This window comes from Trichosurus vulpecula, chromosome 2 (genome assembly GCF_011100635.1).
Source record: "Trichosurus vulpecula isolate mTriVul1 chromosome 2, mTriVul1.pri, whole genome shotgun sequence".
Lineage (NCBI taxonomy): Eukaryota > Metazoa > Chordata > Mammalia > Diprotodontia > Phalangeridae > Trichosurus > Trichosurus vulpecula.
Genome location: NC_050574.1, coordinates 331,409,511 through 331,424,845, shown reverse-complemented (window position 1 = coordinate 331,424,845; position 15,335 = coordinate 331,409,511). Strand labels below are relative to the sequence as shown.

Below are 15,335 nucleotides of genomic sequence, written 5' to 3'. Positions count from 1 at the left end.
ACATGCCCTGGGTTGGGAAGGACAGTATCCCACACTCCAAAGGCAAAAGCCAGGGACCCTCAGATTCTCCCAAAGGCTTCATGAATTCAAGAGTGGAAATGAGAAATCCACTGGCTCTCTTACTGAGGGGATAAGGAAGGAAATGGCTCCTCTCATCTCTCTGCCATATATCTTCATACCTTACATGTGGACAATATATGATCTCACGAGTGAGTCAAATTATCTGTCACATGGCATTTTTACAGTTATTTCATTGCCATAATCTTTACTGGTGGGAACCACATTTTTTCCAACAGGTTAACCAACTTTTTTGGAAGAAAGTAACTATGGCATTAGAACTAGGAGAGCCCCTTCTATAGCGTTTCATAAAGTAAGTGAATAGTTTCTTTCTGTGCCTTAGAGCTCTTCAACTGAAACCTAACATCACCTATAACCTAAACCTGGGGCTCTTAATCATTTTTGTGCCATGGATCCCTTTGGCAGTCTATAGACCCTCTCTCAAAATAATGCTTTTAAATAATTGAAGGAAATACTACATTTCAGCCAGAGGTTAATGAATATAAAGATGCTGTTTTTGTTCCCATTTAAATCCATGAGTTCCTGGAAGTCTAACCTCAGGTTAAGAACCCCTGATCTAGATAGTCGGACAGGATGTAGAGTCAACATGGCAAACTTTAACTATAGCTATAACTTGAGTATAGTCAATTAACTGTCAATCTTTTGCATTAATGGAGGGAACCAAAAATGTGGCAAATGCACAGAATCACGTATAATAAAATATGATTTCTTTTTGACTTTAGAATTGTGCTCCTATACAGACTTCTGAAAACGATACATTTGCTCTTTGTAACACTTGAAGTTAGACAATGAGAGCACACTTGTGAAGGACCGCATGGAGGAGCCGGGAAACTGTCCAATTTCTCCATTCAATTTTAGTCTTGCTTGTAATCCAGTGCATGCTGGGAATAGACCTCTCTCCCTCAGACCAATGCAAAGCACCAACAGAGTTGTCCTCTTTGCAATCTTCCCTGAGTAGGGACTCCTTTCAGTACATTTCAAAGGAATGCCCTGCTATAGCCAAAGTAAGGGTAAAAAGAAAGTGTGATGTGTCAACAAAGACAAGTAATTAAACTAAATACTTTCAGTAATTTGAAGTATACTTGAAAGCAAGAGTTGGGACAGATTAGCAGGACAGTTCATTAGGCATAAATAAAAGCCACACTAATATTCTGTCTAAATTAGCCTGTTTATGCAGGGTTTTCCTCCAATAAAACTGCCCCCTCCCAAGTCTTTTAATGCTAATGTAGAATGACAGCTCAGAAAATCTTCAGCATCTCGAGCTTAAGCAGCAATTCCATAATCCAGGAGCTGGCTCAGGACGCCTCTCAAGTGTCAATCTGGTATCTATTGATAGCTATTATACGCCAATCCCTATGCTAGACATTGGGGATACAGAAACAGAGAAGGAAACAATCTCCTCTCTTAAGGAGTTTATATCTAAGTGAGGGAAGGTTTACACTGATTGCTTAAGAGTTGCTGTTGGAACTAAACTCTGCCTCTTGTCAGAATCTCTCAAGGTCACTCTCTTTGTCTCTGGGGTGCCAGAGAGGATCATAAGATTCAGAGGCAGAAAGAGCCTTAGGACACATCTAGCCTAGCACCTGCATTTTCCAGATGAGGAAATTGGGACCTGGAGAAAAGCGACTTGCCCAAATTACTTATCTAGGAATTTTGGCAAAGCTTTGACTTGAATCTTCTGACTCCATGTCTTGCTACTCTCTCTACTGTACCACAATGCTTTCCTTCTTCCTAACTTAATATCTGGTATTATTTCAGTTCTTATCAGGAGTGGATGCCTGGTGTAAGATGTGCAGTGAAGGTGGCCTCCCATCTGAGACACAGGACCTAGAGCTGGCCATCCACCACCACCAGTCCTTATATGAGCAGGTGACACAGGCCTACACTGAGGTAAGAATTGCATTTGCCTGGGCTGGAAGAGAGGGGTAAGAATGAGAAATAATGTAGGGGCTTGGGAGGTAAGACTATCCACTGTCAAGTAAGTGTAGTGGGGATGGTACAGAATCAAGATTTTCTGTCTCTCTGGGAATTCTCCAGGAGCCAATAATCATCCTTCTCCCCATCCCCATCTTTGGACTATTCTCCCAACCTGCCTCTGGTCATGTAGCTAGTGATGTCAGTAGAAAACACCATGGACTGCATGCCCATTATGTTCAGAATACTGTATTATGAAAGTACTCCCTGATCTACCAAATTACCAAGTCTATACTTTTCCCATAGGTTGAACTTGATAAAGCCCCTTGCTTCTCTAGAAATTCTTTGGAGAATTCATATGCTTAGACAAGAGGTATCAAACATGCAGCCTAAAGCCTGCAATATGGCTTTACTGTGGCTAGAACTAGATTAAAGTGTAATTTGGAATTATGCAACAAAATAAATAAGAATACAATACAATATGGATAATGTTAAGCTGTGGTTTTCTAAGTCAATATGGGTCCCAGGGATCCTTCTGTGCAGTTTAGCATTTCTGTTGCCCAAATAGCTATTATCCTCTTGGCATAGGAAGGGAAACTTTTCCATGGGAGTAGAAATTATTGGTAATCTGAGTCACAGGGACATTAACCCATCCAATCAACTTCTTAACTCTTGAATGTCAGGGCTTGGTGACACTGGCCCAGTGTGGCATCAGAGTTTATTCTCACTGCTGTTTTTGCCTTCTGTTCTCTGCCATAAGAGAATCTCATTAGCTTCTCACCCTTATTTTCTCCCATTTGAAGGGGATTTTTACATCAATTCATCAATTGGTACACATTTATTTAGTGCCTACAATGTTCTAGGGCAGGGATGGGGAACCTGTGGCCTAGAGGCCTCATGTGGGCCTCTAGGTCCTCAAGTGCAGCCCTTTGACTGAATACAAACTTCACAGAACAAATCTCTTTAATAAAAGGATTTATTCTGTAAAACTTGGACTCAGTCAAAGGGCTGCACTTGAGGACCTAGAGGGTCACATATAGCTTCAAGGCCACAGTTACCCACTCCGCTAGGGGCTGTCTGGGAATACAAAGATGGTGAATGAGAGAAGGAACACACATCCCAACTGGGGAGACAACAAGTACATATATAAGATTATACAGAATAAATGTAAAGAGAATAAATACAAAGTAGTTCAATGGAGGGTAGTTTGGGAATGATGTTACTAACAGTTGAGGAGATCAGGAGAGATCATAGGAGGTGGTGCTTGAACTGCAGCTTGAAAGAAAAGAGGAATTCTGTGAGGCAGAGATGAGGCAAGGCCATTCAAGGCATGAGGGACAGCCAGTGCAAAGGAATAGAGATGGGAGATAGAGTGTTGTCTGTGACGAACAGAGAGAAGGTCAGTTTGTCTGGATCATAGAGCGTGGGAAGAGCAAAGATACATTATAATGCATAAGAGCCCTAGTATATGACTTTGTCTTCCCTAGATGCCTATAAGACTAACCATTCCCATTTTTTTCACATTAGTGTGACTTTTATAAACAACTAAGGCATGTTCTCCCATCCTTCCCCACCAAACCTTCCATCTAGGGCAGGTCACCTCCAATCTTTTTATAAGGTCTCTAAGGACAAAGAGTATCTCATTTTTTGAATTAGCGACCCTAGCAACTAGCACAAGGATTAGTACATAGCAGGCACTTAATAAATTCTGATTGATTGATACACGGAAGAGAAAGTTCTACTTTCTTAGGGAGAATGACTGAAGGCTTGACTTTATATCCATTGTTCTTTACTTCCTTCAACATAAAGTCAATGATCTGTCCTTCCTAACTGACTAGCCCTGTGCTCCAGAGATGTTGGACTTTCTTTGCTTTTCTATAGCCATTAGCTGCTTAGAGACAGGACAGACATAGCTTAATGCCTCTCAGAAACAGTTCCCTGAGTGTCTGCAATTCATGAGATAATCACCTTTCTTCCATCCCACCCCTGACAGAAAAATTATCTTGACTTGACTTTGCCTCCTCCTGGAATCTCAATTTAATTTTGCAGTCCTGCCACTGTTTTCAACCTGACCTCTATCCCCACCTCCTGGTGGTTCGACTGCTTGGTCATCTATTGTGTCAACTGGCAGAGATGACTCAATTCTTTTTTCAGAGAAAACCCAATTATTCACCAGTAAGCTTGTTTCTCCAAAGACGCATTGTCCCTGACATTTGGCATGGTTTCCCCATGATTGACTCCTCAGACATGCCTCTAACAACTTTGCTTCTTTGCCTGATAATCGAGTAGAATTTGGACCCAAAGAATTGGCCCAAGTGGGTTTTATAGTAACTCTAGAAGGTAAGAGCATGTGCTATTTTGGGAGTGATTGGATCCTCCAGATTGCTTCTATTTAAAAAAAAAAGCCTGATACAGATGAGATTAGTTGGTTGTTGTCCTTTGTATTAGAAGAGGACCAAAATGACCACACTTTATCAGGGTCAAGGTATACAAGGTATATGGGCTCGGAAGGCTATACTACTGGTCAGGAGCAAATAGTCTATGTGAACAAATGAGATTAAATTTTCTACAGACATATGAATATTAAGGGAAGCAGCAACAGAAAGAACAGTAGCTCTGAAATCAGAAGACCTGAATTCAAATCCTACTGTCAAGATGACCCTGGTAGAATCACTCAGTCTCCTAGGATCTCATTTCCTTATTTATAAAATGGGAGTGCTAGACTAGTGGGCCTATGAAGTACCTTCCAGATTTTGATCTCTGATCTTCTGAATAATAATTGCATTTGAATCATAGAACTTTTTTTTTTCAAAAAAGAACCTTAGAGATCATTTGATCCAACCCTCTTCTTTTACAATTGATAAAATTGAGACCTAATGGAATGAAGTACCTTGTCTAAGTTTGTGGTCCTATTGGAACTAGAAACCATATCTCCTAATTCAGAGTTCCAGATTTCTTTCCCCTACACTGGGCTGACTCCCACTTGTTTCCCACAGGACATAGCTCTGTTGTGCCTAGTTACTCCCTCCAAACCCTCAAGTTATAGAGGGAAGAATCATCAGCTGCCTCACCCAGATGTGGACAAGGCAGAAGAGATCTAGAACTGGATGCCTGCATCATGAGAGCATCCATGAGAACATCCCTATCCCAAGCCACACTGCCCCATATGGTATCAAATCATCAAGAAGCATAATCGCTCAGAACCATGTGCAGTGAACTCCCTGGGATTTGACCAAAAGAAAGATGATTTGTTCACCAGAACATTGGCTGGCAGAAGGTTCCATTGGACTGTTTCATAATATTCTCCTCTCCCTGCTTCCCCTGCCACTGAACCATATGGGGTGAGGTTGGGTATGGGGTGGAATTTGATTTGACTTTTTTCCAGCAGCCTCCCCCAGACTTTCTGACCCACTTTCCCTTAGAACCCCATCAGCTTGGCCAGTTCCCATAGTCAATTGAAAGTGATAGCAGCTGCATCTGGGATCTTGAACCTTCTGCCAACTTATTGTCAGGGCCTGAGGGAACAGGGAAAAGAGGCTGGAGCCAGCAAAGACAACATCCCATTCCCTTGTGTTATCAGTCCAAAGTTGACTAGTAGGGTTAACATTCCATATTAATCGTCTCTCTTGGATTCCTTCATTGACCACCTCCAAGGATTATGTAGGTCTCTTCCCTGCAATCATATCCTTTCTCATTGAAGAGGAATGGTTCATAGTGCTGCCAAGCTACTGATTGCTCCAGGTTCTGGAGAAAAGAAGAGATTACCCCTATATGAGTCAGTAGCCCAATCCCTCAGAAGGTAGGGATGGCGGTGATTTAAACAAGGATAAGAGGTTATCTTTGTTCAAAATTTAGTTTCCATCTTTAATCCATTTCCCTAAGAAAGGACTTTTGTTCTCTTTATATGTTTTTTTAAAATAATTTATTTTTCCCCAATTACATGTCAAAACAATTTCTCATATTTATTTTTGAAGAATTTTGAGTTTCAAATTCTGTCTCTCCCTCCTTATCTTCCCCGCCTCGTTGAGAAGGCAAGCAACCTGATATAGATTATACATGTGCAGTCATGCAAAACGTATCTCTACGTCAGACATGTTGTGAAAAAAACAAGAAGAAAAAGTGAAGAAAAATATGCTTTGATCTGCATTCAGACTCCATCAGTTCTTTCTCTGGAGATGGATAGTATTTTTCCTCAGCCCTTCAGAATTTTCTTGGAACATTGTATTGCTGAGAACACCTTTATCATTTACAGTTGACCATCATACAATATTGCTGTTACTGTGTGCAATGTTCTCCTGGTTCTGTTCATTTCACTTTGAATTAGTTCATGTAAGTCTTTCTAGGCTTTTTTTCTGAGAGCATTCTGTCATTTCTTGTAGCATGATGGTATTCCATCACAATTGCATACAACTTGCTCAGCCAATCCCCAGTTGATGGACATCCCCCCAAGTTCTAATTCTTTGCCACCATCAAGAGCTGCTGTAAATATTTTTGTACATATGACTCCTTTTCCTTTTGGGGGAGGGGGTGTTTGTTTTTATCTCTTTGGTATACAAACCTAGTAGTGGTACTGCTTGGTCAAAGGGTATTATGCATGGGTTTCATAGCCCCTTTGGCATAGTTCTATATTGTTCTGCAGAATGATTGAATCAGTATACATCGCATTTTATGTCAGTATAATCAGTATGCAGTGCATTAGTGCCTCAGTTTTCCCATATCCATACCAACATTTGTCACTTTCCTTTTCTGTCATATTAGCCCGTTTGATAAATGTGGAGTAGTAGCTCAGAATTATTTTAATTTGCATTTCTTTAATCAATAATGATTTAAAGCATTTTTCATATGATTATAGATAGTTTTGATAACTTTGCCTAAAAATTGCCTATTCATATCCTTTGACCATTTATCAATCAGGGAATGGCTCTTATTTTTATAAATTTAACTCAATTCTCTATATATTTGAGAAATGAGATCTTCATCAGAAAACTTACTGTAAAAATGTTTTCACAGTTATGATTATTAACTTTATTTTCCAATATCCTATTTTCCCCATTTATCCTATTCTCTCTCTCCTTTCACTCTGTCCATCATTAAAAGTGTTTTGCTTCTGTCTTTTACCTCCACCAATCTGCCCTCCCTTCTATCACCACCCGCTTTTCTTTTCCCCTTCCCCTCCTATTTTTCTGTAGGGTAACAGATTTCTGTACCTGAGTGGGTATATTATTCCCTCTCTGAGCCAATTTTGATGAGAACAAGGTTCAGTCACCTCTCCTTCCCCACATTCCCCATCTTCCCCTCCACTATAAAAGCTCTTTTTATACCTCTTTTATATAAAGAGATATATGAGATAATTTATCCCATTCTACTGCACCCTTTCCCCTTCTCTAAGTGCATTCCTCTTTCTCACCCCTTAATTTTATTTTTTTAGAAAATCAAACCATCATATCCAACTCACACCTGTGCCCTCCATGTATACTCCTTCTAATTGCTCTAATAATGACAAAGTTTTTAAGAGTTACAGGTATCATTTTCCCATGTAGGAATGTAAATAATTTAGCATTATTGAAACTCTTATGATTTCTCTTTGCTGTTTAGCTTTTTATGCTACTCTTAAGTTTTATATTTGAAACTTAAAATTTCTACTCAGCTCTGGTCTTTTCATTAGGAATGCTTGAAAGTCTTCTTTTTCATTGAACACCTATTTTTTCCCTTAAAAGGGTTATACTCAGTTTTGCTGGATAGGTGATCTTAGTTGTAATCCTAGCCTTTTGCTCCCCAGAATATCACATTCCAAGCCCTCCTATCCTTTAATGTAGAAACTGTTAAATCTTGTGTTATTCAAACTGTGGCTCCACAAAATTTGAATTGTTTCTTTCTTTCTGCTTGTAGCATTTTCTCCTTGACCTGGGAGCTCTGGAATTTGATTATAATATTCCTTGGAGTTTTCATCTGGGTATTTCTTTCAATCAATTGGTGAATTCTTTCAATTTCTATTTTACCCTCTGACTCTAGAATATCAGGGAAGTTTTCCTTGATAATTTATTGAACGATGATGTCTAGGCTCTTTTTTTAATCATGGTTTTCAGGTAGTCCAATAATTTTTAAAATATCTCTCCTGGATCTATTTTTCCAGGTCAGTTATTTTTCCAGTGAGATATTTTGTATTTTCTTCTTTTTTCATTCTTTTTATTTTGTTTTATTGTTTCTTGATGTGTCATAAAGTCATTAGGTTCCATTTGTCCAATTCTAATTTTTAAGGAATCATTTTCTTCAGTGAGCTACTTCCTTTTGCCTTTGGCCAATTCTACTTTTCAAGGCATTCTTTTCCTTGTTGGATTTTTGTACTTCTTTTACCATCGATCTATTCTATTTTTAAAGGTATTATTTTCTTCAGTGTTTTTTGTGCCTCCTTTACCAAGCTGTTGGCTTCTTTTTCATGATTTTCTTCTATCACTTTTATTTCTCTTTCCAATTTTTCCTCTACATCTTTCACTTGATTTTAAAATCCTTCTTGAGCTCTTCCATGCCTGAGACCAAATTATTTTTCTTTGAGGCTTTGGGTGTAGCGGTTTTGACTGTGTTGTCTTCTGAGTGTATGTCTTGATCTTCCTTGTCACCACAATAACTTTCTATAGTCAGAATTTTTTTCTGTTGTTTGCTCATTTTCCCAGACTATTTCTTGTCTTTCAACTCTATGTTAAAGTGGGGCTCTGCTTCCACGGCAGAGACTGCACTTTCCTAAGCTTAAGAGTTTTTTGTGCAGCTGTTTTCAAAGCTAGTTTTGGGGGTGTGTAAGCTTTCAGTTCTTCCAAAGTGGTATGATCTAAGGAGAGTCATGTTTACTACTCTCCTGGCCTGTGCTCTGGTCTGTGACTGACCAACTGCAAGCACTTTTTTCTGCCCTGGAACTGCGATCAGGGTCTCTGCTCCTCTGCAGCCACGAGCTCTGGTGTGCTAGTGCTCCTCCTTGCCCTGGGACTGCCCACCAGGACTGAGACCCAGATCAGAGTATGGACAAAGCAACAAAATCCTGCCCCCAGCCAGCAAAGGTACTCCTGTGATCTCCTTCTGACAAGTTGTTCCACCCCTTAGCATCTATGGGCTCGAAGCTCCGGAAGTAGCCATTGACAATTCAGTCTCTTCCAAGGCCTGCTCCTGGTTTGCTGGGGCCCAGTCTGCCCTGGACTGCTCTCCACTCTCACCCAGGTGCAACAGACCTTTCTTGCTGAATCTTCTAAGTTGTCTTAGGCTGGGAACTTGTTTCACCCATTCTTTTTGGGTTCTGCTGCTCCAGAATTTGTTTTGAGGCATGATTTTAAAGATATTTGGAGGGGAATTTGGGGAGAACTCAGGCAAGTCCCTGCCTTCTCTCCTCCATCTCGGCTCTGCCCCAGATTTTTGTTCTTTACCTAACCCACCTTTCAAAGGGGGAGGAGGAATCTGGAAAGGACTTTTAGACCAGAAAAATGTTACTTCTTAATATTTCTAGAGAAATTGAAAAGGAGTATTTTGATTTCTAGAATATCTACGCAATAATCATTTATTAAGTGCATACAAAGTATTGTGCTAGTTGCTGGGGGAAATACAAAGATCCCAGTTTCTGTCTTCCTGGGCTTTACAGTCTAGCAAGACAGATAAAATGCTTACATAAATATGCCAAACTCTAATAAATGTGAAATATCCATTCAGCATCTCTAATATGAGACAGAAGATAATAAATGCACAAGAGTTACAGAGTGTTGTGTGACATCAGCAAAGGTTTTATCAAGGAGTTAACATTTGAGCAAAAAGTTTTGAATGATGGATGCAATTTCAAAGAAAACTTCAGGAAACTCCTCTTTCTACAGAAGGTGGATTCCAGAATCACACTGCTTAGAAACCCTCCATTACCACCCCCCCACCACACACATACTCACACACTCACACACTCACACTCACTCCTGTGTTTCAGGACCTCTCAACACATTTCCTGGAAGCTGAGTTTTAGGAGTGACTATAGCAGTCACAAAGTGCCTTTTTCCATACCTGCTATTACTTAGGCTAAGAGGTTACGCCACTACCCCTCCAAGACCGTAGCCAGGAATTCGAGGCCCCAGAGCTCTCCTCTTGGATGACCTTAGCGAAAGCACATGTACCACTCACATGGCTGTGCCCCAAGGCTGCCATGAATGTTGCCCTCCTACCAATGCGCCGGTCTGCTCTTAACTCTGTTGCCTGTCTTCTAAAAAAAGATTGAAAAAGCGATAGGCCTAGTTTTTGGGTGAAGAGTCCCTTTTATAGGCCAGCACAAAGGGGTGACTCTTCTCTAAACATCCTGTCCTACTTTGAGTCAACCAACCACTCACTGAGATCCATCCTCCACGTGGAGCTTAATCAATCTACAAGCATTTACTAAGCACCACCTGTGTGCCAGGCACTGTGCTAGGTACTAAGAATACCAAAATGAAAGAGTTTGAGTTTGCATTTTACCAGGGGAGACATGTGAATTAATAACTATATACAGAATATATAATAAATAGGACTTAAACTTAGGATGGCATTGGCAGGTGGAGATGCAGATCAGAAAATGCTTCCTGTAGCCAGTCTCTTGAATTGCATTTGGAAAGAAACAAAGGATTCTGAGAGGCAGAGAAGAAAAAGGAGGGCATTACAGGCATAGGCATAGCTAGTGCAAAGGCTCAGAGATGGTAGATAGGACTGTCATGTGTGAGGAACAACAAGGAGACCTGGCAAGACCATTGAATATGGGAAGGGCAATAACATGTAATAAGATTGGAAAGATAGTTTGAGGCCAAGAGTTGTAAAGGACTTTAAAAGTTAAAACAAAGGAACTTATATTTAATCCTAATAACAACTGGGAACCATGGGACTTTATGGAGTAGGAAGTGATAGTTAGAGCTGCTCTTTAGGAAAATCATTTTGTCATATGGAAGATGAATTGGAGTATGGAGATGTGTGAAACAGGGAGACCAATTATCTTCAAAGTCAGATCCTCCCTCCCTGCCATGCTCACCCTAGCTCCCTGACCTCTGCATCAGCAGCCATAGCTAGGATCCTCGTGCTGCCATGGCCCTTGTGACGCTTTCTCAGCCTGAGTTTAGAACATGCCCGGCTTTCTTCTTGCAGGTCAGCCAGGATGGCAAAGCTTTGCTGGATGTATTGCAGCGGCCCCTGAGTCCTGGCAACTCAGAGTCCCTGACGGCTACTGCCAATTACTCCAAAGCTGTACACCAGGTCCTGGATGTTGTCCATGAGGTGCTGCACCACCAGCGAAGGCTTGAGAGCATCTGGCAGCACCGGAAGGTCCGTCTCCACCAGCGGCTGCAGCTCTGTGTCTTCCAGCAGGACGTGCAGCAGGTAACAATTCTTCTCCTTGTCTCTCCCTCTCCTCACCCCCTTCTGTAAAGCTCTTCATTCAATTTTTAAAAAATCAATTCAATTTGTTCAGCATGCAAAGAGAAAAAGAGAGGTGGTCTTTTGTGAACTTATGGAATGAAATCAGTACCTGGCGGAATGATTCATTTTCTGAGCAATGGAAGCAGCTATAATATCCATTATGAGTGCTTTCCCCCTCCCATCTGGAAGAAAGATGAGGTGATTAAGTAAGTAGTGACATCTTAGAGTGGATCAGTATCTGAAGTCCTGGGTTCAAATCCACCTCTGGAACTGATAGAAGCATTGGATTTTTAGGGCTGGGTGTATCCTGAAAGGTCATTTATTCCAGTCCCTCTCATTTTACAGAGGCCCCCAAAAGTGACATGACTTTGCCCCAGTTGACAAACCAAAGGAAAGTTCCTCAGACAGCCAGGGCACCCTTGGGAAACACCCGAAATAGGCTCGTACCTGCCTGCCCTTGGAGAGCTCAGCCACTCACCTATTCCAGAACATAGGATTATAAGATTTTGCACTCAAAAGGGACTTAGAGATCATATATTTAGAGTCGGAAGGTACCAAAGAGGTAATAAGGTCCAACACCTTCATGTAACAGAAGAGGAAACGGAGGAGTAGAAAAAGGTATAGTTATGTTCCCAGGATCATGTAGCTATTGAGTATCTGAGACCAAATGAGAACCAACTCTTCCTCCCTCCAAGTCCATTGCTCTTTCCACAGTCCAATGCTTCATTTTGTTCTTCTCTTGAAGGGATTTTTAACCTAGGATCCATGAACCTAGAAAATTTTTTTGATAATTTATTTCAATATGATTCATTTCTTTTGCAATCCTGTGTATTTTATTTTGTACATTTAAACACATGATTCCCAGAAGGAGCCCATAGGCTTCACCAGTTTGTCAAAGGGGAATACAGCACAAAGTTAAGAACCCTTTCTTTATTGTTTTATCCTTAAAACAGCATTGAAAGATTGGTAGAGAATTCTGTGAAGAATGGACAGAGGGTTTGGGCGATCCTTATAAAGTGAGTCAAATAAATTCACATGATCGTAAGGGAGGCTTAAAGCCCATGAAAGGAGCCCATGAAAGGCATCTAGAACTTTTAGCAAGGGCATTTGAGAATACTCAATTTGGTGGTGGAGTCCTCTGACAAGTTTTGGCTTGGAGACCTAGAACTTAATCCTAGATTCTTGTCTAGGATATATTTCAAAGCCAGAAGTGATTTCTGGATTAGTTGTTATTATGTGCTATTTGGGCTGTGGCATTCTGATACTGCTGTAGATAATGAAGGACTGGTTACATTAATGATATGTGGGAGCCAGTTTGTACTGGGTCACGAGAGCCGATTGTTAAATTTTCAGTTTAAGCAGTCACATTTTGGAAATTGGCTAATGCCAGAAATTAGGGTCTGATTTATTGTTTTATTGATTGTGTAGATTTAATAAAGTGATAGAGAATAATGTTAATAATGCAGATTAAACATCAAAGTGTGTCATGCATCTTTTTTGGGGGGAGGGGTGCTTGTTGTTAAAAATTTACCAGTATGCAGATTTGAAATGGAGATTTAAAATATTACTAATACCAGCTTACATTTATAAAAAACTTAAGGTTTGCAAAGGGCTTTATATATTTCTCATTTGATCCTCACAGTTGTTTGGTGAGATAAATGGTAATAGCATTTCCATTTTGTAGATGGGAAAACTAAGCCTTACAGAGACTAAGTGAGGTGCTCAGGTTCATATGGTAAATAAGTGCCTGAGTCTGCATCCCCAACATTGTCTCTAAGATGCTGGCAAGGGGCAGCCAGCTTTTGGACTGAGTTTTGGCCTTGATGGGAAATTGGGAATTGATATGTATATGTCCTTTTCAGACAGATTGGATGAGGGAAGGCTATGAAGAAAGCAGGAGGGAGAACAGGAAATCCATCCTGCTGGCTATGGCACCCTTTGCTTGGGGATTATAATACAAAATTTATGTCCCATTAACAGATGTGTTTTCTGAAGGGCTGGTTTCCATAGAGCTTTCTTTGCTGCTATCTTTCCTGACTAGTGAAGGATTGGAGAGGAATCATAAGCTTCATGAAAGAAGTCTCCCCTTGGCCCCTTGTGAGAACCTTCTGGGAAAGGGGGAGAAGCTGATGAATCATTTCTCTACTCTCACCATCTGGAGTACTCCAGATGAATTTATCATCATTGAGCAAAGGTGGCCGAGATTTAAACACAGCGAGAAGCGAACCATGTGGGGGACAAACAAGAAGGAGTTATTGTTCCAATGAATTCTCCAGGCTGGGGACAACCCAGACTCCTTTGCATTCTCCTTTTCCCCTTCTCTCCCATGATCTTTGAATGAATGAAAAAAAGCACTTACTGTGTACCAGATGCTGCATTATAAGCAGCTGATTTACAAAGACAGGTTCCAAGGTATCTGGTTGAAAGGTGGCTAGTGAATAGATGGCCAGAGAGTAAAGTGAAATTTAGCTTGGGTGGGCTGAAAGAGTGGCCCACAGTAAGCATTTAGCCATCAGGACAAAGAGGGGCTCTAGGGTGGGAGGTCAGGAGCTGAAAGGGTTAAGAGTTCCAGGGCATGGTCTCTAATCCAAGCAGCTAAATGGTTGACATGAACATGGCTGAGGAGTAATGTTTCTGTACTTTGTTCTGTAATAACCCACCAGTTCATAAAATGCTGGACTTGGAATAAGGAAGAAGAGAGCAGTCACTTAATAATTTGTTGATTTATAAATTGATTCTTTTCTCCCTCTCGCTCCTCTGTTCACTCATCAATCATCTGATATTTGTTGAAAGCCTACTATGTGCAAGGCCCTGTGCTGGGAGCTTCAGAGAAACAGTGAGGAGTGTCCTGCCCTCATTGCTAATGAATAAGATTTATTCATTCAGTAACTATTGATGCCCCAAAGTGGGCTCTGCAGGGACAGAGAAAAATAACATGTAGTCCTTAGGATAAAAAAATGTCATACACTGCTTAATATTATTAAGATTTAGTTAAATAGCATAGAGATTCAACTCAACCTGGGAGGAGATCACTTAGCCTATGCCTGTAAAGATAGATAGAATATAGGTAAGAAGAAAAAAAGGTATGTGGGGGTAGGGGTTTGGGGAGGGAGGTATAACATTTGCAAGGGGAAAACACCAGAGCTGAAGACACCAAGAAAGGTAAAAACCTTTTTGGTGAATAATGAGTAAACCAGTTAAGCTGGAATGATAGATTGATTTGGCAGGAACAGTATTTCATGCTTGGGTGTCAAGGGTGAGGAGGCTTGGAATGTCTTGTGGAGGACCTTTCAAGGCCAGCATGATGGATGCCTTTGGGTGGGAGAGACCCGATACGTATATGGTTGGGGGGAGGCCTCCTTGTTTTCTTCCAGCCAGAAAGTATTCCCACCCCAACTGGCAGGAGCCACTCGATTGATGGTGGCGATGGGAGGCATTTTAGTTAGCACTGAAGATTTTCTATTCTGCAACAGATTTGTTAATAGTAAGGCCGTGTTACTCATATTATAACCACAACATCACTTGTTTCATTCAGTTTTTGTGAAACTGCTCCTGATGATGGTAGTTGAGAAATTGCATCTTTCACTTATCATGTCAAGTCTTGCTTACCAATAAGTGCCCGAAAATGGTTTCAGATCGATTTTAAAAAAGAAAGAAAGAAAGAAAACTGTTTTAAGGTAAACCTCCATTTAGTAGATACAGGGAATGGTAACTATAATTTGTTAATGGAGTCAAATTTTTTTTGCATAGTAAAATCAAATTCTTTGCTTTGTATGATAAAGTGTTAAGATAATGGAGCTGTTCTGGAAGAATGATTGCAAGGATAAAGATATAATGCATCTCTGAAAGCTTGATCATTCGGGTTTAAAACTCTTCATCATTTTTAACAACAAAAAACATTTATTGAGTGTCTGCTCTATGGAGGGCACTGTGCTAGGAGTACAAAG

The 15,335-nt window shown here is 40.6% G+C and overlaps 1 protein-coding gene across 1 annotated transcript in view; it reads left to right on the top strand.

Moving 5' to 3' along the window:
• The window catches only part of LOC118839981 (kalirin), a 413,338-nt gene that overhangs the window by 149,748 nt on the left and 248,255 nt on the right, over positions 1 to 15,335 (top strand). The window contains exons 6-7 of the mRNA XM_036747488.1: positions 1,837 to 1,968; positions 11,119 to 11,349. Coding sequence (XP_036603383.1) covers positions 1,837 to 1,968; positions 11,119 to 11,349 — 363 coding nt within the window. The remainder of the gene's footprint in view (positions 1 to 1,836; positions 1,969 to 11,118; positions 11,350 to 15,335) is intronic.